The sequence below is a fragment of the Patiria miniata genome, unplaced genomic scaffold, assembly GCF_015706575.1.
Source record: "Patiria miniata isolate m_02_andy unplaced genomic scaffold, ASM1570657v1 HiC_scaffold_29, whole genome shotgun sequence".
Lineage (NCBI taxonomy): Eukaryota > Metazoa > Echinodermata > Asteroidea > Valvatida > Asterinidae > Patiria > Patiria miniata.
The window spans coordinates 3,576,245-3,600,804 of NW_024037068.1; the positions used below are offsets into that span (position 1 = coordinate 3,576,245).

Consider the following 24,560-nt stretch of genomic DNA (forward strand, 5'->3'; position numbering starts at 1 on the left):
TGGGGGAACTGTTATCTAAGCATCCTTTAAAAGACAATGTAGATGTGGTACAATGCTGGTAAATTTAAGCTGAAAATCATTGGGCTAACATTTACCTCCCAAATTAAATCTTCAGAGCCCTAAAATGCAAGTACATAGACCAAATGGAGACTTGAAGCTAAAATATGTAAAGAAATAGTTGTATTTCTGTTGTTCTTTTTGTTCTGCTAGTCTTATTGATTATTTTTTTAGGAGGGGCACCATGAACGTGTACTAATGTTTGTACATGTATCTCCCTAAAGATACCTCTCAAAATACCCATTTCTGTTCTAAACGTACTTTATAGGTAAAACACATTCACAGTAAAATCTCAGGAATAGACCTAAGACCTAATGACGTCACGCTTTGTTTACATGTGCGCTTTCCTATGAGAAGACGCATCCCACCTGTCTCTCCTAGGAAAGTGCACATGTAGACAAAGCGTGACGTCATAAGGTCTTAGGTGTATCCCAGATTTCAAAAGGGATTCTTTGAAAATCCAGAAATCAGGAAAAACTCCTACTAAAAAAAATCCTCAAATCTGAAAAAAATCCTGATAAATGTCATCCCTGATTGATGTACAACTCGTTGTCTACATTCCTCTCTTCGGCTTTAAATTAATTACTAAAAAAACCCCACTTCTTGAGAAAAGTGAATATTTCAATTTTTTTGGTGGTGGGGAGGGGGGAGGGGGGGAGGGGGGAGGGAGGGGGGGGGGGAGAACCACCTGGGGGCACTCTGAATTGTGGGGGACGTATGCCCCTCCCACTACGCCACTGAGTGAAAGTCAGCCACTGAGCTAACTAATTCACATATGACAGTCAGTCAGTGAGATACATACATACAAAAAGGACTGTACATGTTGTAGGTTGGCCTACAATTCGAGCGATTCACAATGCAGTGCGCCACCAAGAGTTTGCCACGTAGAGTTCATTCCTAGTGCATTGTGGGAGATGGTCGACAAATTCACAGCGCGGGACATTTGAAATTGTTAGTTTTTCCGGTCAGTAGTTTCGTAAGCGTATGATTCGAGTATCTGTTTGCCCTTTTCTTTTTCTTTTTATCAATATGGTGTTTTTTGTAAGACGTCAATACGCTATGCCCCTATCTATAACAAATTAACTCGTTGTCTACTGACATTCATTCAAATGGGCCATAAACTTGAAAAATAGACTCTCCATGGCAAACTCTTGGTGGCTCACTGAATTGTTTCTAAAGTTTAGCATGCATGTAATGTGTATATACAGAATGGAATGCACACCTCGAGATATGACATGGTGACTTTGTAGACAGAGTCTTCTCTTCTAGCGTCCATTGCATCAAACAGGTCATTGAGGGCACGGGCCATGATACCAGGCTCATAGTCGGTACCCAGCATGGTGTAAGTCTTGCCGGCCCCTGGATAGAAAGAATACCATAAACCAGGAATAATTATTGGTAGATGTGGGAACTCCTTGCTCTTGTTATCATGGCTATTGTGCAGGGTTTTTTCTTTCTTTTTTTCTGTACTTATATGAATGCTGAATTTGGCATACGAAGCGGTGGGGTAGAACTCATACTCGTATTAATCTCAAAGCGCTTTATGATTATTATCCCGTTCATCAGGCCATGAGACCACAGGGCAGCTGATATCAGCACACTTTTGGTCCTCTACCCTCACTGGCACCAATTCATACTCCTGGGTGGAGAAAGACAATTGTAGTTAAGTGTCCTGCCCAAGGGCACAAACACCATGTTCCCGGTTCATGAAAATGTGCTCATGAAAATTATGCGATGCAATCAAGCTAAATGAGTCGTTTGTTGACCCTGGTCATTTTTTTTTTTTTACAAATTTGAAAAGAGCACAATCTCAGCATTACTGTTGTGAAAACCACATGCTGATACCATCTTTAGTTTAAAAATTGTGGAAGTTGGAACACCAAGAGATGTGATAAAGTGGCCCTATTTTGTCCTGGATCTCCAAATGAAAGTTCCTGACAAACGACTCATTTAGCTTGATCGCATCAGTATATGAATAGTGGAGTGTCATGGCCTAGCGGTTAAGAGCACCGGACTCATGCTCTGGTGTTTCAGAGGCAACAATGGCGTGGGTTTGAGCCCGCCGGGTGGACACTTGTGCCCTTAAGCAAGGCACTTAACCATTATTGCTTCGTCCTTCGGATAGGACGTAAAGCCGTAGGTCCCGTGTGTTAAATGCACGTAAAAGAACCCAGTAACACTTATCGCTAAGAGAAGGGGTTTGCCCCGGTGTTTCTGGCCTCCTGTTATTACTCCCATGCGGAGTCCTTAGGAGAAGAACCAACCAAGAACCAAGAATATGACACAACTCTTAAAGATGAAGCAATTTCTCATTCAATTCCTACCTGTTGCACCGTATGCAAAGACTGTAGCATTGTAGCCTTGTATGACGCTCTGTATCAGGCACTTAGTGGTTTGCACATAAACTTCATCCTGAATGAGCGAGAAACGAAAAGACAAAGCCATGTCTTATCAAATTGACAGCACATAACAAATATAAAATGTCACTGTAACTATGTGATCTGTACTTCTCTGTACTTAAATGTACATTGGCTCCAGCCATCCCATGCAAACAGGTATTCTGTGCAAAGTTGTCCTCTCAGTCAAAATCAGTCAAGTTGTCTATGCATACATAAAGCAGGATTTACCAGCTGTTTATGTAACTTGATACAGCTATGCTTTGACTGTACATGTAGGTGATTGATAAGCCAGCTGTGCCAACCACTTGCCTGCTTTTGTCTGTTGACTGAATTTGACTAGTCACAGTGCTTGATTGAAATTATGATCTGACTGTTGGCATGGCAGGGGAAGAGGACTGATTTTGTTTGACTGTCTGTGACTGTTCAGACAGCAGGAGGGCTTGTAGTATACAAGTATCGTAGCTGATCTAATGTAGTACTCTATAGCTCTTTTATCAGAGCCATTGCCCTAAATCCCTCCCAAACAGGTTCACATGTATTGTGTTACAAGCTGATTTACCCGATCATAGATCGGGTAGGGCGTAGTGTTGGGGATGAAAATTTGGGGAGTTAAATGTAAATGGGGATATAGTTAAGGAGACATGCAGTTATAGAAAAGCAATTTCTGTGGTGTGATCTGAGGCAATTTCTGACCACTAAAACCAATTTCAGCAAAAGATCATCTTTTAAAGTTTTGAGTTTTGAGTAATTGAATCAGCTACATGTATTCTGAGCAATAGAATCATTGTTGTAGGCTACAATTTTTATTGGGGGAAGAAAAAGTGGGGGGGGGGGGAACCAAACGATGTCCCCCGCTTTAAAATGGGGGGGGGGTTCCCCCTGTCCCCCGTCGATTTACGCACATGATAATTATGTACCATGGCAACTGTCTGTAAATGTTCCCATTGGTCTGTTAAATTGGCATTTTGTGAGGCAGTCGCATTTGGAAAACGCAGTGAAAAGGTTACCGTAGTACACAGGCGAAGGCTGATTGTACAGTTTTGACAATAAATCATAATGCAATAAAACGTAAAGGTGTCATTTGAAATGAAAATGTTGAGTGTTACCATAAAATTACAAACGGTCTGAATCATAGAGGAAGGTCATAATTAAGTTTCAGTATTGGACTCTTCAACAAACGTAAACTTGAACTTCTTACAATTTGCGAGACCGTCTGCGAGGAAAAAGTCGATTTAACTTTTATTGAAGTTGGTTCAACCATCTATATAAGAGCAAGTTTTACTCGGCCTCCGAGAAATGTTTGCTCCTGAAAGGATCCGAGACCGCGGTCTCCCGCGACACCAAAATGGCTCCACGTCCGTGGAAAAATGTGGGTGTCTTCCGCCGGGTCGGACACTTTTTCGTCTATTTTTTTGTGAATGCATCAATCCTTCGTTGACCCCAAACAGGCCCCCGAAATTATAACACGACACTGAATTATACGTGGCGGGCAGCGAACTCACAACGCTCAGCCTTGGTGGTGGAAGCATGGAGCTGTAAACACATTATGGAAGCAACAGCACTCTATCACGCGACGTCACATGCTTGCGCTTCAAATAGCGAGCACCGTAGACCCAACCTCGTTTCCAGGGTGTGGAGCAGGCTGCAGTACGCGTTGCCATCGACAGTTTTGCATAGCCCGGAAATACTACGCAGTGAAGACTTTCGATTGGTCAGACCGCGCAAGGCATACTAATGTGTAGTCCTTCTGAGTATTCGTTGCACTCGGCGCAGGGGCTGCAAGCAAAGCACATGAAAGAATAGGGACACTTGGTGGCCACGCACCATGGAGAAAAAATATTTTGCCAAGGTCACCCCATGCTACCGTTTGGTGAACGCTTTTGCAGAACAGCTGAGTAGAACACGTAAACGCAATCCCTACGTCGAAGCCGCTGACCTCGCACAGTCTAGACACGCAGAAAAGCCAGCACAGGGGGCGGCCAGGCAGTCAACGTGAAAGCGCACACGACGGCAAATTCCTGCGCAAAACGCAGTCACGAAAAATCGACGAAACGGATCGCCGGTCCGTACGGGAAAATCAGGACGACCCAAAGTGTCCGACCCGGCGGAAGACACCCTCCGCATTTTTCCACGGACGTGGAGCGAATTTGGCACCTGGGGAGCCCGCGGTCTCGGATCCTTTCATGAGCAAACATCGTCTCGGAGGCCTAGTTAAACTCTCTCTTATATATATAGATATTCCCTGAAGAGTATATCCATTCAATGTCCACACGGGTTCGGACAGCACTGGGAGAAACAGGCAGGGAGGTTTAAATGGGGCAATGCAGGGAGTAATGGGTCAAAGCCTCCATTTGTCTCCCATTTTCTTTCAATGTTATTTTCCAAAACATTTTGAACATTTCCCCAAATGATTCAACTCTGTTCCTTGAAAAATCTTCTCCTTTCAGGTATTACTGGTACAAGTACATTATAACAGCCACCCAAAAGACACCCCCCAAAAATACCCACGGTTCCACGGTTCAACAAATTTATTGAAATTGCGTACTGATGTGACTGCGTTGTTTGAAATCCAGTCACATCAGAACTTGATTTCAATAAATTTGCTGAACCATGGAACCATGGTCAGAGTGTTTTTGTAATCCTGTGTTCCTTGCTAGCACTTTTCTTCAAAATGGTACAATGGATATGAAACTTTCACCAAATATGTCCCAAATACCAGCCTATAATACATCATTTGCACTTGTTTTACAATTGCTACATATTTTACTATTTTCCTTAATTTGGGTCCAGATCAGTTAATCTGACTCACCCTGTACATGTATAACGTGTGTCCAGTTCTATACCAGTATAACATTAACTTTCACTTTCAAATATACATGCATTTTATCTCAATAATTAAGTGAATTTGTTAATTACATTATGCATTTTTTATCGACCTCCCATGATCTCCATTAAACATTACATTTCACAGAAACAAAATGTTTGCCAGTGTACATGACGTAAATAATTTATGTCGCCTTCCGTTTCCCAAACAAGTAAATAATTGATAACTTCCTTTGTCGTTGGTCTTGCGGCCAAACGATATTTCCTCGCAACATCTTTCACCTTTTCTAATGGGGCCCATCCGGCTTAAATCAACAACAATGACGGCCTGTTGCCATGACAACTGAAGCGCGTGCTATTCCGCACGGCATGCGTTACGGCGATTTTGCCTTTAATATGTGGGTCAATTGTTATTGAAAGGTCAAGTGAATGGATGACGATATATGAAGTTGGACATGTTTTGTGCTCGAATGCGGAACTATTTCAATGGCGAATACGGATGACCTGCTTCACCATTATTTTCACTAGAATGGCAGTCACGAGTGACTGGACTTCAATAATCAACACATAGGGTGACCTGAAATAGAGCTGTGCCGAATGTCCGGATATCCAAATATTGGATCATCTACTGAATATCTGGATAGCATTTTATCCCGAAAAATGTTCCCCCAAAAAAGAAGGAACGTGTAAGATTTCTCGCAAAGATGACGAAAAACATTCATGGTATAATTTTATTTGTATACATGCAGGTTGAGAGGTTTTATTCTTCAAATGCCACGTTTTTGTGTGAACAGCCACTTTCAAAACATGATTTGAGAGTTTCTGTGAGGAATGTAAGCCCTTATTTCCATCTTTAAAATCTGTCAAATATCAGCTAGTCGGCTACCTCGTACAAATTTATATCGATACATACATGATATTAATAAATTATACCTCCATGGGAATATTCGAATATTCAAACAAATCCAAGCTCTGATAATCGAATAACAATTACTTGAAACATGCACAGCACTATAAAACTCAAATCAGCCGCAGACGCTGCTCAAAAAGTTCAAAAGTTCAAGTTTTGAGCTTAAGTTGAACTCATAAAATGTTTATTAAGAAGGGCAGAGAAAATACAATACATGGGCTCTGACAAAGGGAAAATATCAAACACATCAAACACATTTCAGTTTGGTTTTGAGAATAAAGAATCTTTTGTAAAAAGAAAGGGCAAAATATAACATTCGCAAACATCAAAAAACAAAACTGCCAAATTATTATGAAATACCGGTACCTTACTGGACTTTCAGTCAATAATAGTCTCAAGCATCCTGTGAATTCAAGGCACCTTGTGCATTGTGTAATTTTCAAGATGGTCAGCCGATAATCGTTGGGGGAAAAAAACTGATTTTTTTTCAAATAATGAATGAATGGGTGTGCGCAAGCGCTGACTCAATGCACATGCGTGCGCGGTTGCTATAATTTGTTGGTTCAGTGAATGACATCGCGTAGCTGCAATCGGCTGAATGAGAACGTGTCCCAGATGCTGATTTCGGGCGCAATTCAAAACATGACTCGGCAACTTTTGAATGAAATCGAGATCCCAGAATAGTTTTCTCGGAGTATATACAGCATTCACTGAGCTAAACCTTCATCAGGTTAGTTGTTAAGCACCCTTCTTTAGATTTTGAGCACTTTTGATGTTTCAAATGAAAAAAATTCGCAAACGACAAATGATATACTGTACTCTACCTTTAAACAATATATGTTGTTCGTACAGTGTATGTACATTTGTATAATCCAGGACCACTGAATTGAATTGGACTGATGTCATATTAAGTGCCCTCAATTGCGACTTGATGTTTCTGTCAGAATAAGAAATAGCGATAGTAATCCACATAATAACCACCTGTTCCTAATGAGACAAACGTAAAGTCAATCGTTCATCAAAAGAATCGGTACAGGATATTGAGAGAAATGCACACGTACTTGTAAAGTCCTTGTAATGGTAAGCATCAACAAATTGGATTTAATGCAGAAGTACACCATGAACAAATATTGACTGCACTTCGAGTGGCGTAGTAAAACTAGCCTCCCGAGGTGATCCATGGAGCATTCCGTTTTCTCGTGGCGTAGCCATGTGAAATGGAATGCTTCATGGACCACCAAGGGAGGCTATCGGTAGTTTACTGTACACAACAAGTTAAAGCAGTCAATATTTGTTTCATAACGCCTCACCAACAGATTCTGCTTGATTTTTAGGAGATATAACTGATGACTTTAACCAAAATCTAATTAATACGTATATTTTCATTCTATAAATTAGGGGTCCAAGGTGGGACATTGTATTAAAAGGGCTCAAAAACTTTAAGTTATTTTAATGATGGTCAATCTGGCTTATCATAATATGAGATGTATTTACTTCCATTAGGATGGTAAAGTGCAAGCCTTTTCAACAGACAGGAGATCCTTAACAACGTCATGTCATCTGGAATATTAGAAACACTAGGCTTTACACGTAACTGGGATACCACAGGACGCCATGTTACGTGTGAAATATTACAAATATTACAAAATATGGTCATATATTTTTTGTTTCTTAGCATTTCTGTCTTGTTTTCTTATCCTTTTATTTAATGGACAGAATTTGTAAAATACCAAGGAAAAGTAAACAATGTGACCATGAAAGACACTTTACACACAGCAGAATTGGTTCGTATGTAACAGGGAAACGATACCGGGACACCAAATGTTACATGTGAAACCATAATATTGGGGAGCACCATATCACATCATCACACATTTATTTCTCTAAAAATTGCATCTCATGTTGAAATTGAGTTAGTACATCCATCATTTTGACCTAAAAAATGCATAGTTTATCTATTAAGGAGGCAATAATGTAAATATTTTGAGACTGTAATTTTTGTCCCACTTTTAAGCCAAAAATATGAACATTTTCAGCTTATTTTTTAACCAAAACAGGAACTAAATGGGATCAAGATAACAAATTTGTAGGTTTTATCAATACAACTTTTATTGGAGTTTGTTACACATAAAGTATCATTAAAGGGAATATACAACATTTGCAAACATCGAACAATAAAACTACCAAATTTTTGCAAAATACCTTAATAGGATGTTGATAAATGACAGTCTAAAGCATCCTGTAAAATTATGGCACCTGGTGTGAAGTCATTTTCAAGAAAATGGTATTTTTGTAAAAATTTCCAGCGGTGGTCGGCCGACCACCATTGGAAAAACCTATCTATTTTTCAACTACTGCTCCAAATTTACCATTAATTCAGTCCAAATTTTGTTTGCTATTGATTACATGTTCATGAACGGGTGCAGGCCAGCTAGACTGGTACCCTTACCTTACAATTTTCCGGCATCTGTAAATTGATCCATTTATATTTAGTGGAGTCAGGGAACCAGGCTACTTGAACAGTTTAGTTTTTCTTGGTTTTTCCAGCATTTTCGAACACAAAACTTCAAACATGTGAGTGTAACAATATTTGATCTATTATACTATCCCCTCAAATAGTTCATTTCTGAAAATCACAGCAAAGCCAATGATGTATATTCCCTTTACATGTAACTATCATACGTTTCCTATTTAGTTATAAAACAAAAATGACAAATTGTCCTATTGAACCCCTAATTTATAGAATGACCCACTGTATCTATTCCAATATTAAATTAGTTGAAAATACTGGTAGTTTGCACTTTTCTTTACTACCCCTTCATGAACTGTTTGAACCCAGCTCTGTAGCGCTAGCGCATGGACAAAAAACGCACACCTGCAATGCACAATGCGCAACGCACATATACATGTGCACACATACTTTTTCAGTATGCCGACGCGAAGGTCTACAGCAACGGGCCTGCTGACCAGAAACCAGAGACATTCTCTTTAGGCTGTACTATCAAATATCAAGTTTGGAGAGCAAGTGGGTAGCGCAAACTGTACGTACTAGAAAAAGGTTCCAGGGAGTCTGCTGGGAGACATCCAATGATGGGCATTTATTAAATCTTCCAAGTGGAACTGTCAGTTTAAATGAGTTCTGCGGGGGAAAAGGGTTAATAAATGAAATGATCTACTTGGTCCACTGACCAGCACATTTTGTCACTGTGAGGATGATTTTGCAGCATACAATAAAATGAGTTTTCTTTTTATTAAAGTTTCAAAATTAGACAGGGTGAGTATAAAAAGCAAAACCCAAATGTCGGGACCATTGTTTTAGTGAAGTTCTGCATGTAGCACTTTCAAAATCTAGGATATGAAAGCCCAATTCATAGGCTTGCTTTTAGTACAAGAATCATTCAAATCACCCATGTACTTTTCAAGTTATGGAGGTTTAAACACAACCACCGTTTTAAAGTTCTATCCACGGTTCACAAAAAGGTACAAGTGTTCTTTCGGCAAAACGAAAACAAATCACATAGGGATGTGTGTGAATTGTTTTCGGTTTGCTGAAAGAACGCACACATTTTCGACTGACCACTCGACCACCGAGCTTACTGGGGTCAGCTGACTGGTTTGAATCATAAGCAGTGGTCACCGCAACCAAACTATTCATAAGATGTAACTCGCGTCCGGGCGATGTAAAATTAAATACTGGGTTTTGTCCTTCACAGACGTAAATGCAACAGTGATTGTGAGAAACAAATTCACAAAATACAGTGTACTCAGGTGGGACTTGAACCCACAACCTCCTGCTTACTAGTGCAGACGTCTAACCACTCGACCACCGAGCTCACCGGGTTCGGCTGGCTGGTTTGAATCTGATATATAGCAGCGGGTACCGCAACTAACCTGTTTTAAAGACTTTCTTTAGAGAAAAAAAGGACAAGGAAAAAATGATCCTGCTACAACATTAGACCTGCAAACCTGTATTGTATTTTTCTCCTTTTTCAAAAAAAAAAAAAGTTAGCTGAATGACTCCCTCCAGGTAAAAATTAAAAAAAAAACTCTACTTTCTTTATTTACATTATTTATCTTCAGTTCTGGTGAAATTTGGCACACTGCCAAGCATACGTGTCCACTGCCACATGACTGCCAGGCATGCATGCATGCGTAGCTGCACTGCAGTAATTTGCAATTTAAAAACCCTTACCCGGTAACTTGCCCATTTGAGGCAATATTGCCGTCGACTGCCGGTGGGTTTAATTGCAAACCAGGCAATCAGCAGCAGACCGTGGCTAATGTTATCTAAAATCGTCCAACATTGATAGCAGTCACCATGGCAACAAAGACTCAAATTGATGACTTAATTATTACCAAAACGATGACTGTGCTTCAAAAAAGAGGGAAAGAAAACACAATGTATGGTTTGTTTCCTTCCTTTTTTTTTTTGAAAAGAAAAACTTTCCTTCAAAAAAATATTAAAATTCTGGACATGTGCACATCATGACATGCATCTGTCTGAAAACGATGCAACATGTTTCAATGTTCGAAGTGTTTGCTTTGGTTGATGGTTGACATTTTGTGTATTACATTTTTTTTATCAGTCAACCTTGGTTGTTTTTAGTTTCAGTGTAACTAAAATTGGTACATTTAAAACAAAAAAAACCTACAGCCAATGTCACGAAACTTTACGCAATGGCATAACTTGACTTACGCCACATTGTATTGCATACGATGCGCACAATTTTGCATTGCACAAAAATTCACTGATAAGAGATTTCACAAAAGAAATAACTGAAGTCTGCAACTTACGAAATAAATTATGGTGTAACTTACACAGCCATTTTATATAGTATTTAAGTTAGGCCCCCCAAAAAGTCTCCGGTTTCTTGTATGCGCGTCGGCAACATGAAAAAGTTTTTTTTCAATGTAAGATGATGTCTCAAAACCGCCAAACTCACTGGTTTGACTGGAATCCTGCTGCTGCACAATTTTAATGTGTTTTTAGATGGGATTACGATCAAATATAAGCTATATGTGGCCTCTCTGGACTCCCATATATTTGCACTAAATTTAGTCGGGCATTTAGTCGACATTTGAAGAAAAAAAAACGGTAAAATTTTTTTTAAAAAGCTGAGTCGCACCACTTTTGGGGCAAGCTCAATACCAGAAACCAGAGACTTTTATTTTTTGGCCTTATGGCGTAGCGGCTTAAAATTGACTAATATTTTACTAATAAATTTGCTTGGCTGGTTTTAAAAAGTACGTTTAAAACCGGCTAGGGGCCTGGACGCAGATAACGACCCTCGCGTACTGCGCAATGTGACGTAGTCTAGGAGCTAGACGTTGTTATGGTTTGATACGCGACAAACCGCCGCAGCGATAATTACCCGCCGCTGTGAGAGGGCGCTATCACAACCAACCAATATCACCAACGAACCCGTCGGAACAACGTCTAGGCCAACTCCTAAAATCTCCCTCCGAAAAATGGGGGAAACTAGTGCGCATGCGCGACTTCTGCAGGCAATTACTGTTCATTTTCAGTCCCTGACATACTACTCACAACAAAAGAGCTGACTAGCGAAGTTGCACAAACGTCTTGCAGCATCTTACACATTACTGGAAGAAATTTGAGAGAACTTTTGCTTCGGAACTACTTTGAATTTTTTTTGAATGCGCGCTGCATGTATTAGGCCAAACAGGTGCGCGCGCATTACACAACCAGTACTAATTGGCCTGGACGTTGTTCCGACGGGTTCGTGGGTTATATTGGATGGTCGTGATAGCGCCCTCTCGTGGCGGCGGGTTATCACTGCGGCGGGTTAACGCGTATCAAACCATAACAATGTCTGGCCCCGAGACTAAATGTGACGCAGAACGCTGCAGTGTTTTATCAGCGGTTTAAAACCACCCATGTGAGGAGCTCTAGACGAATTGTAAAGGGTAAACTGTCTTACGTACCGGTATGGGTATTTATGAATGTTTACTTGTCATGGAGTCTGTCATTGCACAACTTATCAAATTTGATACAAGAAACACACAGCTTCATGTAGTTACAAGGTCAACCTGCTCAGCCAATAGGAGATCACTTTTCACAACAGCAAAGGGCGCTGCCATATTAATCATCAGTAAATTCTGGCTCAGCTTTTGTAAACAGAAATCTGATTGGCCAGAAAATACATGTTGGTTCATATTTGGAAGTGTTCATGAATACTTAGGCGAAGTTCGGGCAAGGACCATTAGTCGACCAGTGGTTGATTTGTGACGTACCTTACGCCTGCGCACTGATAGCAACGTGCGAACGTCTCTAGTCAAACGCTGGTCAAAATGTCGTCGCAAAACTTCTGGATCCTGGCTCTGTGCTTGCGTTATGAATGCGCGCGGCTATTGGTTACCAGCGAAGCAACCAACCCCAGTAGGCTGGTTCCAAATAGTTGACTAGCGTAGTCAATCACCGTCGACTAGACAGAGTTCGGGCATACCGGTGCGTTAGTTAACCATTGGTCAACTATAGTCCTTGCGCGAACTTGGCCCATATCTCACAAGGTCAAAATTGTTGCCAGGGTACTGCCTTAGGACGACGTATGCAAGTGCAGGACTAGCCTGGCTGGCGAGGATGGGTTTCTGATGGAATGCTCTTTGCTCGAGCCTTAATTAGCAGAAGGCTGATAAAAGCACACCGCTGATAGTTGAACACAAATGCATGAACCGGTACATAGCATTGTGCGTACGAATAAATAGTTGGCTCTTAATCGTCAAAGCTTTTTGTTAATTACCCGTGCATGTTGCATCAAATTAGATAATTTGTCATTGTGCAATATCCACAAGTTAGATTTGCCTTGATAATAACAAATTTGAACACCCCAAAAACCCTGACCTACACAATGTTCACGTGAGTCAATGTACAGATTAATCATACAGCATATTACATGGTGCACCAAATTAGATAATTTGTCAATGTTGTGCAATTACCGGTATGCACAAGTCAGATTTGCCTTGATGAAAACAAATTTGAACACCCCAAAAAACGGATCTACACAATGTGTACACACGTGAGTTAGCATGCAGACTAAAGTAAATGTTTGATTTCTGAGACGAGGTTTCTGTCAATATTTTACTCACTAATATGGAGCTTGATTTTGAGTTAAAGACAACCAAAAAAACCTGGTGACTAATACATTGCATGGTGGCCATAGAGCTATATTAAATTACTAGAGCGCTAACTTCGTGTACAAAGTAATGCCTGCTGGGCGCATCCATGTTTGTGCACAAACCTATGGAGACCTAGAAATTTTGTACGGCTTTTGTACGGCTATTTGCATATCTGCTTTTGTTTTCCATATCGGTGCGTTATCGAAGCCGATACGCCCAAAACCGAAACGAACGATCAGCAAATGAGCGTGTCATTTTGCTCTACGAAAACAGCGCAACGCGTGCGCGTATTCGCTGCAGATGCTTTTTGCCGTCACGTTTTTTTTAACCGTCAATGACGCGCTTAAGTTGTTTGCGTATGTTCTACTTGCGCGTTGCATTTAGAGTACACTTTCAAAATTCAATCTATCTAATTTCATTATGTTCTACAAACACGCACATGAATTCAAATGTCTGCGCCCAGAGCGGCTTCAAAGCGTCTCCAAAGCGTCTCCGCGCAGAATGACAAGTTAGCGCTCTAGTAATTTAATATAGCTCTATGATGGTGACTAATACATGTTTACAGAACAGGATTGGGAGCATTCAAATAAAGACAAAAATCTGTCACCAGGTTAAAGATGTCTACCCCCTGCTCTTCAAAAAAATAAGGCTGTTATTTTTCTTTCCAAAGAAACTCTCAATTTGTATGTTTTGTTTAGATGAAAATAAAAATTTCCCTGCAATTTTGGGCACCTGCAACCATGTGCAAAACAGCTTCCATTTTGCCCACAAATGCACCCACCCTTTAAGAGCTGACTTATTGTCGGGCCACTGATACTGAAACTAAACGTCGTTGGAGTTTTGTTTGCAATGTCTCATTTAAAAGTGAATAACAAAAATAGCAATTGAAAAATTTAATCAATTTGAGCGTGTTAATCACTACAGCATAGGGAATGCATAAGCACCCCTGATCAATATAACTTGATTATTATTATTATTATTATTTTGATATCGATACTGATAGCAATGTTTTAATCATCGAAATGTCGACATTTCTGATATTGAGGAATGAAATCAAAAATATGGAAAATGCAGATCATCGTCAAAATAAATCTCCCATTTGTGCTTTTACTTTGTATAAACTTGCCAGCAACTTCAGCGTGTGACTCAAAATAAAAACATCGCGAAATGCCAAGCGGCGTCGCTTTGTGCTCTGCGTTCGCTGGAATTCACGGTCTCCCCAACGTAAAACCTCAAAAGAAACCGCCCGTTCTGGACAAACTCTCATTGCTGAGATTTGTTTTAAAAAGTTTGAGCAATGTGCTCCATAAAGCCATGGAAAATTGGGACTTAAGATTGATTAAAATGAAATAGAAATAAAAAACCCAAGTGTCATCTTTATGGTCTTTAACTGCTACATCAAATAATCGAATATGGAATATTCTCGATATTTGATTTCCTATATAGGACTATTGATTATTGAAAATTCTGATATCGATGGTAATTAGGAATGCATCTTAAAACTGCTTATTTGATGATTACTTTACTACACTAGTCCTCTCACAACGTTTTGTGTTCTATTCTATATAATTTGTTCTTGCTTCACTTGAAATTACATGTATGTCCTTGGCCAACAGATCCTTAAACACATGTACCGTACGGTATAGTCTCTAAGACAGATCCAAGTCAAAGTCCATCCAAAGGAAGAGAATATGAGTCTAAGAGAAACACGCCGGCCAAAAATATTCCAATAAAAAAAACACAGAGACCAAGGAAGAGAGGAACAAATATATACGAGCCTAGCGAGGTACCTAATTACACGCGCAGTCCCAATAACGATGGGTACTCAACTCTGTAATTGGTACTGCCCTTCAGCAACATCCACGTGGTAAATATTTACCACGTTGGCATGACAACGTATATACCCTGCTTGGCGGGGAGGGGGGGTAGTGGATCTGGAACATTCATTACTGGGCTATTGTTCCTGTACGAGACGCTAAATATTGATTTTCATATTTTTGCTTGCATCGCAGGCTTTCTCTGCTCGATATTGCACATGATGCAACAATGCCTGCTAGTTTGTATCCAGCGTCAGAGAAAGACTTAAATAAAATTTATAAGGCCAAGAAAAATATTTGAAAAATACCTGTGGTTTCTTTTACCCCACCCAATCCAGAAAATAATGCTGAACCTAAATTTTTTTATTGAAAAAAAAATACAAACTTATGAAGCTGCCCCAACCTTATTTTGGGGACATCGTCCTTCATTTAAAAACAAATCTATTTCATTTTCTGGGGCAAGTTCGTCGGCAGTACGGTCTGGCAGCACTGTGCAGCGAAGCCTATGAACAGCGCAACAAACAAAGAATGAACAGTTGATGCTCACTTTACGAAATTACAAATCCATGCAAACACAACGTTAACCATCACCCTACCCTTTTTCTGGTTATAAAAAATTTGAGCGCCCTTCCTTTCCCTCCCAATTTTTTTTAACCACCCACCCTTTTAAAAACAAGTGCGAGTGCGCAATAAGCTCTGAATGTGTTGCATAAAAGTCTTGCATGAAATCGATAAGAACGATCCCTGTCAGAGCGGAAAAATGCGACGCCAAAAAATGCGACGCCAATGGCACATGTGGAACACCATACTTTTAGTCAATTTTCCGGGGACAGACAGACAGACAGACAGACATCCCGACTGACTACCAAGTGACATGTTGAAGTTCCTGCCAGAGCTTAAAAATGTAAAGGGTCATTCTTTAAAATCCTATATTGTGGCACCCATAATATGTACATGCGCACATGGGCGTTGCCAGGATTTTTTCAAGAGGGGGCTAAGCACATTTTTTCTCCCAAATCCCTAAAATTTCCAGCATTTTCCCGATTTATCATTTTTCTGAGGGTGGGCAGGGAATGTGACTTCGTGCCTCTTTTTTTGTTTTTCTTTTCTTTTTTCCTCTATTTTTGGCCAATGTACCGTATGCGCATTATTAATTCTTAAAACCCACCGACAGTACTAGTACATGTACCATTGTTAGCAAGGTACATTAATTACGATCGTAATATACTACTACCCCGGTAAGTCCTCGTTCTCGTGTGCAGTATACGGTACTTTCGACTTTGAGAAAGCTCGTAAAATACTGTCAACAACAGACTCACGGTCACTGGCGCCAGTACCACGCATTATTGCCAAGGAAAGTACCATTTTGTTTTATAAGAGCAAACATGCACCGGTATGACATTTCAAAAAATCAATGTCCAGGTCCAGAATAGTATCCGAGTAATTTCAAGATCAATGAAAACCTAATTTTTCTTTCCTTGATATGTTTGTGCTCATTTTTTTTAAATGTCAACAATAATGGTAGTATGGTACCAGGTTTTTTCGAAGACAATTCTCATGACCAGCCACAAATTTGTTTTCACTTTTCAGAGTGCAAAAATCAGTGTGCTCTGACTGTAAGCGATTGATAAGACAGCTGTGCCACCAATTTCCTGCTTTTGTCTGTTGACTGAATTTGACTAGACAGAGTGCTTGCTTGAAATATGATCCGCCTGTTTTTGACGAGCCTGTGTAAAAGGCATGGCAAGGGAAGAGGACTGATTTTGTGACTGTCTGTGACTATTCAGATAGCAGGAGGGTTAAAAGTGATGTCGCGTAGGCGTGCCAAAGTAAAATATCCAAATCCAGGGCTCACAGGGCCTCGTTTTCTAGACGTGGGAGGGGGAGGGGGAGGGGGACGATGATATTCAATCTTTTTTTAAAGCCAGAGTCCAACATTTGCAGCTATCCAAAAAGTAACTGACGTAATTATTGTTGAAAAACATACTTGGTTGAAAGATAGTAAGGGGACTAAACTCCCTGTGAAATTATTCTTTCCTGCAAGCTGTCATTTTGAAGAAATCAACGAAAAAAGGCCTTCCAACGTCTTAAGAAGCACCGTTGGAAATTTCCGTCAGTAGTTCATTTTTTATTCGGCGAAGCACGCGCAAGCATTGGTGTGATGCATACGCGCGGGCGGTTGCTATAATTCGTCGCATCGGTGCGCGACATCGCGTAGCTGCAATCGGCTCAGTGAGAACGTGTCTCGGACGCTGAATTCAGGCCCAATTCAAAACATGATTCAGCAACTTTTGATTTGAAATCGAGATCCTAGAATGTTGTTTTTCTCGAAATATACAGTTGAAGCTGAGCTGAAACTTCATCAGGTTAGTTGTTCAGCACCCTTCTTTAGATTTTGAGCACTTTTGTTGCTTCAAACGAACAAAATGCACAGATTACAAATGATGGACTATACCTTTAACAAGCATTCTCAGAATTCTGAGTGCGGGAATGGGGAAGGGGGGGGGGGGCTCAAGGGAGCACAGGCCTCAAACAAGGGAAGGGCCACACCCGATCCTTTTACTACTGTTCCTATAACATGCCTGCAGAATTGATAAGCACCAACATGTATGTATAGGTACACATTTTGTAATAAATAAAGTTCCAATCATTTACCTGGCTGGCAAATTCCCCGAAGGAGCGGTCAAACGCGTAGTGCTTCTCCCTGGATCGATTTGCTCGGAGAATATCATCGGGATCTTCCATGGGATCCAGAAGAACAACAATCTGGTAATGCAAACAGAGAAACGTTTGATCAAGGTAATTTTGTTGGTTTAGTATGAATGTTTTTAGATTACACCTTTAATTAGTCTTTGAAGCACAGTTACTTGTAAGTGGCAGTGCTTTCTGTTTACTCCTCAAATTGTCAAAAATCGCCCTGGCATTTTCAACACACTGTCATTATTATTATTTCTGATTTAGAAACCAAGCATTCCTCAAAAGCATCCTAGGCACTGTAGCTCGCAAGCCTGAAGAAACCCGTAGAGAGAAGACAGTGAGAAGAAATGACAGTTCTAGAGGTGGGAGGAAAATCCCCAAAAGAATATTCTGGGAAAACCCACAGAAGCAGGCAGCGACTGAAAACCCAATCCACATGTTGGCTCAGCTGGGATTCGAACCTGAGACACAGCGGTGGAAGGCAAGGAAAGTACCGCTACGCCAACCTGACTCCCCTGCTGTTTTTAAAGATGTTCGTAGGAACATTGGTTATATTTTTATCCAGAAACAAACCCTACCAAAAACCTTGCACAAACTACAGAAATGACTGAGCACCAAATACCCTGTGAAATTATTCAGTCGCAAATATCATAATTTGAAGTAAACAGTCATTGAACACGATTTTAAAAGTGTGTCAACTGACATACTTTTTAAAAAAATTGGAAAAACCTAACTATTTTTCAACTACTGCTCCAAATTTACAAATTTTTTCAGTCCAAATTTTGTTTGCTATTGCATGGTTACATGTTCATGAACGGGTTCGATCAGGCCAGCTAGACTGGTTCCTTTGCCTTACAATTTTCCATCACCTATAAATCGATCCATTTTATCTTTTGTGGAGTCAGGGAGCCAGACTACTTGAACATTTTTGTTTTTCTTGGTTTTTCCAACCTTTTCGAACACAGCACTTCAAAAATGTCAGTGTAACAATATTTGATCTATTATACTAACCCCTCAAATAGTTCATTTCTGAAAATTACAGCAAAATTAAGCCAATAATGCACATTCCCTTTAAAAAACACAGTATTCACAGAGCTGAAACTTCAACAGTTGTTATTTGCCCTACGAGTGATTGTGGGAAATTTTGTTGCTTCAAATTAAAGAAAAAAATATATTAAATTATGCAAATGATCTTATGCACCTTTCAGCTACATGTATGCACTAGACTTCTGAGTACCGGTACGTACCCCACACCGGTACCCAGTATGAACATGTAAGCTTCTACTGTCTGTACCCCTAAAGCGATTTGAGCAAACCTCAAATACATATATTGTCACCGAGCTATTCACACATTATTGAATCAACAATACCCTTTTCACAGTAAGTTTTCCTCAAGGTTCTGACTTTAACACCCATGGCGCAATGAGCAAACAGGCGGAGGTAAACACATCAAACACAGTCACTGGACACTCACAAAACCCCCCTGACAAAATGCCTCAATTCCAACCGACTGACCAGACACAAAACACTGCTGCAATTTACATGTACGTGAAAAAAAAAATGAAACAAAAGAAAATCGCTTTTGAGGAAGGCTAATCTGGCTTAATGATGCACAGCAGGGGGTTGATGAGAAATGAGACGAATATTGCTTTTCGCTGAAAATATCAGACTATAATTAAATGGGGGAAGGTTCTAAAAGAGTTAAAGGGAATATACAACATTTGCAAACATCAACAAATAAAACTACTAATAAAGTTTTTACGAAATACCTTACAAGGATGTTGGTTAATGACAGTCTAAAGCATCCTGTAAACTTATGGCACCTGGTGTGAAGTCATTTTCAAGAAAATGGTATTTTTGTATAAATTTCCAATGGTGGTCGGCCGACCACCGTTGGAAAAACCTAACTATTTTTCAACTACTGCTCCAAATTTACCATTTTTTTTTCAGTCAAAATTTTGTTTGCTATTGGTTACATGTTCGTGAACGGGTGCAGGCCAGCTAGACTGGTTCCCTTACCTTACAATTTTCCGGCATCTATAAATTGATCCATTTCATCTTTAGTGGAGTCACAATATTTGATCTATTAAACTAACCCCTCAAATAGTTCATCACTGAAAATTACAGCAAAAGACCAATGATGTACATTCCCTTTAAATTAAAGTAACCGGTAGAGAACATCATTTGCAGCTATCCAAAAAATGACTGACAAAATTATCGTTGAAAAGTATACAAACATGTACATGTACTTGGTTTAAAGATAGTAATGACACTACTCCATGTGAAATTATTCTTTCTGGCACGCTGTCATTTTGAAGAAACCAACAAAAGAAGGTCATTTCAAAAGATGTGTCTAAAAAGACGCATTTTGGGAACTTTCCATTAGTAGTTGGTTCGTAATTGTGCAAAGCCATGAACGGGTGCGCTCAAACATTGACACGACACACAGGCGTGTGTGATGGTTGCTACAATTCGTCGGTTCAGTGTGTGACATACATCTAGCATAGCTGCAGTCGGCTGAATGACAGCATGTCCCGGACGCTGATTTCGGGTGCAATTCGAAACATGACTGCAACTTTTGAATTGAAATCAAGATCCTAGAATTATTGTTTTCTCAGAACATACAGCATTCACTGAGCTAAAACTTCATCAGGTTAGTTGTTAAGCACCTGTCTTCAGATTTTGAGCACTTTTGTTGCTTCAAATTAAAATGTGTACAATTGACAAATGATCTTCTCTACCTTTAATGGCATCAGGAATATTGGTAATTGCCTGTTACAAGTGTTAAAGAACCTTCCAAATCCAATTTACTAAGCAAGGAATACCCTGTAAAATTATTCCGCGTGAAAGGATGTAGTTTGGAAGAAAACAATCACTTATGGTGGTTTTAAAAAGTGTGTCTGCAGGCACACTTAAACAAAATATTACAATCTGTGAAATAGTGTGTATATTAACCAGCCACTAACCAGCTAAATGAGAATCACGTCCCATGTGCTGATGTAGGGACTGTATATGAGGGGGTGCAATTCAAAATATCAAAATGATCTTTTGAAGCACTTGAGACAGAATCCACTTTTGAGGCCAAAAAATGTTCATACATTTGTTGGTTTCTTTTTTTTTCTTCTCAAAATGTATAGTATGTACTGAGCTGAAATTTCAACAGGTTCGTTTTTTTTCTGCCTCTAAATTTGTACTTAAAGGTACACATGTACATGTATGCAACATTTGCAAACATCAAAAAACAAAACTCCTAAATTATTCTGAAATACGTTACTTGACTGTAAGTGAATAATAGTCTTAAAGCATCCTGTGAAATCATGGCACCTGATGTGCTGTCATTTTTAAGAAAAGTGGATTTTTTGTATCAGTTTCCAACGATGGTCGACTCGACTGACCATCGTTGGAAACAAATTGCCTTTGTTCAAATACTGCCCCCAATTTGCCAAATTGAGTTAGTCCACATCTTGTTTGCAATCGGTTACACATCCGTGGACGAGTAATTTTGCTGCTATGAAACAACAAGGTTAAAATGCAAATGATCCTATTTACATGTACATGTATTCCTTGAGAGTTTTAATTGTTCTTTTTAAAAGTGCATACACACAAAGTGCTTGGAACCCTATTTGCCATGGTCCATTAACTTCAAAGAAAGAAGATCGCTGAAGCAAAGCACTTAACCAACGCAAAATCTTTAATAATTTATTCCTTTTGGTACGAAGGTTTTTGGTCTCAGATACTGTATATTAAACGTACACGTACATTCATAATTGTTTTACAATCCTACGCTTGCCAGGGGGTCCGTGCACAATGTACAACATTCTACGTGTTTATCTTTTCAACCTTGGATGAAAAATACCAGAGAACAATATCGTTCACGATTCCCAGCATACGTCCGCGATTGGGGTCGTGTACAAAACCTATGGGAGTCTTCCTAAAAAGTTAGAGTACAAACAAAAGAGGGACAATAGGACGTCCACGATCGACGGTGAACACACGTTTGTCTGTGTACATGTACATTGTACATACCGGCATCTGGTAAAATTTGCCTCGAAAGTCCTAAAAAATGTTTGAGCACATTCCTGAACAATGAGGTGGGAATGTACTCAAAGAGAAAAGAGGACAAACAACTTGATATAATTCTCCTGCTTCATTTCCCAATCCAACGTCACACTTTTGTACCCCTTGAAGACAGGTTCACACCTCACGTGAAGGCAAAACAAATTCGAGGTCATGAAACATTCGCTGCAAAAATCTGAGTTAAAAATGTGCTCAACTTTTGAGAAATCGCAACTTGAAAACTTGCCATGGCGTCACAAATTCGCATTCGCATTCATTTTCAAATATCTTAACCTAAATGTACTCTACAGTCTACATGAACAATGCGCTTGGAAAAATATATCCAAAATCACATTATTTGAACAAGCATGTTAGCCACTAGTAGCAGTCATTGTGGGAGCTTTGAAATTTAACCGTGTGTGCATTTATGCTACCAACTGAAGGCTTCCACATAAATTCTTCAGACAGTCAACACCAGTTGCCATGACAACAACTTTTGAAAGCAGTCCAAAAATCCATTATTCAGACGTAAGGCTCGACCCTACTCGGCGGGAATGATCAATAAAGCATCAGACAGAGCTGGGAACCTTTTACGATCAAACACTATGAAAGTTTTATGACTGAGCAAACAGAGCCTACGGTAGATAGAAATGTTTGAATTCAGTCAAGTCACAAACTTGTACAATGTGCATTAGGGCTGTGCATTAGGGCTGTGCATCAGGACCGGGTACCAGACTGCTGATGTCGGGAACCGGTTTAACCTAAAAATAACCTTAGACTAACTTTACAAATTACTTAGTAACTTCTCAGACAATGAAAAAGAAAGGTTTTGTATGCCAATTTTTAGGGAATTTTCAAAATGAAAAGCAGGCTACATGTATTGTTGTGCATTATAAAAGCTGCAAATCCTTTCGCCCACACTGTACACACTTCTAAAGCTCTGCACCGATGTGGTAGAGTGATTGTGCACGCCTTTGTGAATAATCTGAAGTTCTGAACAGCAACTCCCAGGATTTGAATTTTGGGGCTGGGCCTCTTACTTACACGTACCTGGGTACCCATGTTTTCACTCGGGTACCCTGTTCCTGTACTACCTACGGTACCCGTAAATTATGCACACCCTTTATGTATGTATGTAAGGCCAAAAGAAAAATACTTCTGCCTCCGGTTTCCCTACCTACCCTATTCTGACAGCCCCTACCCTAATTTTTTTATGGGAAAAATGAGAAAAAAACACCCAAAACCATCAATTACTACCTTTTACCTTGACTACGCCCAGACACCTCCATGATCGTACACAACAAAAAATCCCTATCTACCCTATTTTCGAATGCCATGTAATCGGAAGCAGAACTATTTTTTGGGGGGCATAATTATTGTACATACGTACCAGTACATTAAAAAAAATGTAATCGATCATCCACACCGGTACATGTAATATTCCTATAGCATTTTTCTGATTGGAATATTCGAAAAGTGTGAGTAGTCTGGAGAAGATGAAGATGTTTGTATTAGTTTCACGTTTTCCTTTTATTCTTTTTTAACAAATGTCACTTTTTTCAACAGTCAATTTTCAAGCATCCTTTGAGAGCTTCCTTGAGCATGTTGAGCAATATTAGCTCTAGAACTTGTATCTTCAAATTTTTTTTTCCCTTCAATGTCGGCTAGTCAGTCACAATCCACAAAATAATATCCATACCGTACATTGTCTTTCTGTGGGGCATAATATATATGCTCTAATTTTCTAAATGTCAATTATTTAAGGATCCAAAATATCAAGTATTTAAGGATAATTCAGTAAACTTCCAGTTTTTAGCACATCCATGTAGTGTTATTTTTCAATTTTAGTGTAAACAAAATAGAGCTCTCCATTTTTTAGGTCTAACATAACAACCTTTAAAATCAAAATGGTAAACTAAATTTCTTGTATTTGTTTTGCCAAAACATTTTTGTGTCAGATCTTTCCGTCAACTTGGCGACCAAAATCTGGATTAATCAATAACTGGGCGGACAACACCGCTCCAAAGGCGTCGTCACGGTAACCGTCCTTGGCAACCAACTTACCATACAGTAGCAATGGTTAGACACAAGCAGCGGTGCCATGTTGTGTTTACTTGCCGCTCAAAGTACAAGCGTTATGAATTATACCAGGCGACACTTTCGACAGCTGAATGTGTAACTTGGTCAACGATGCCGATAACTGTGCTATCCAGGGGTGCAAGGATAAAGATTACTATGTCTACAAATCCTCACTTAAACCAGATAATGTAATTTTGTACGATATTTGTGTCATTTCAACAAAGGAATTACCTTAAAATCAAACTCACAAACACATTAACCCTCCTATGCAAACAGAGATTGTCCTTTCAGTTAAAATCAATCAAGTGACTGTTTTTAAAGAATTTCCAGCCTACCGATACTGTCGGTACATGAAGCAGGATTGACTGGCTGTGACTGTTTATTAACAGTGGAACTTAATACAGCTTTGCTTTGACTGTGGGTGACTGATGAGCTAGCTGAGCTCACAACATGCATGCTTTGTCTGTTCACGGTCTGTTGACTGAATTGGACTAGTCACAGTGCTTGCTTGACACATGATCTGACTGTTGGTGACAAGCCTGTATTGAAAGTATTGCAGGGGAAGTGGGTGGAAATTTGACTGTCTGT

At 39.7% G+C, this 24,560-nt stretch overlaps 1 protein-coding gene across 1 annotated transcript in view; it reads right to left on the reverse strand.

The window, feature by feature from the left end:
- LOC119735800 (kinesin-like protein KIF19) overlaps positions 1-24,560 on the reverse strand; it is a 52,142-nt gene that overhangs the window by 20,858 nt on the left and 6,724 nt on the right. Inside the window, exons 3-5 of the mRNA XM_038209739.1 lie at positions 17,796-17,906; positions 2,382-2,469; positions 1,280-1,416 (exon numbers count right to left, since the gene is read on the reverse strand). Of these exons, the coding sequence (XP_038065667.1) occupies positions 1,280-1,416; positions 2,382-2,469; positions 17,796-17,906 (336 nt within the window). The remainder of the gene's footprint in view (positions 1-1,279; positions 1,417-2,381; positions 2,470-17,795; positions 17,907-24,560) is intronic.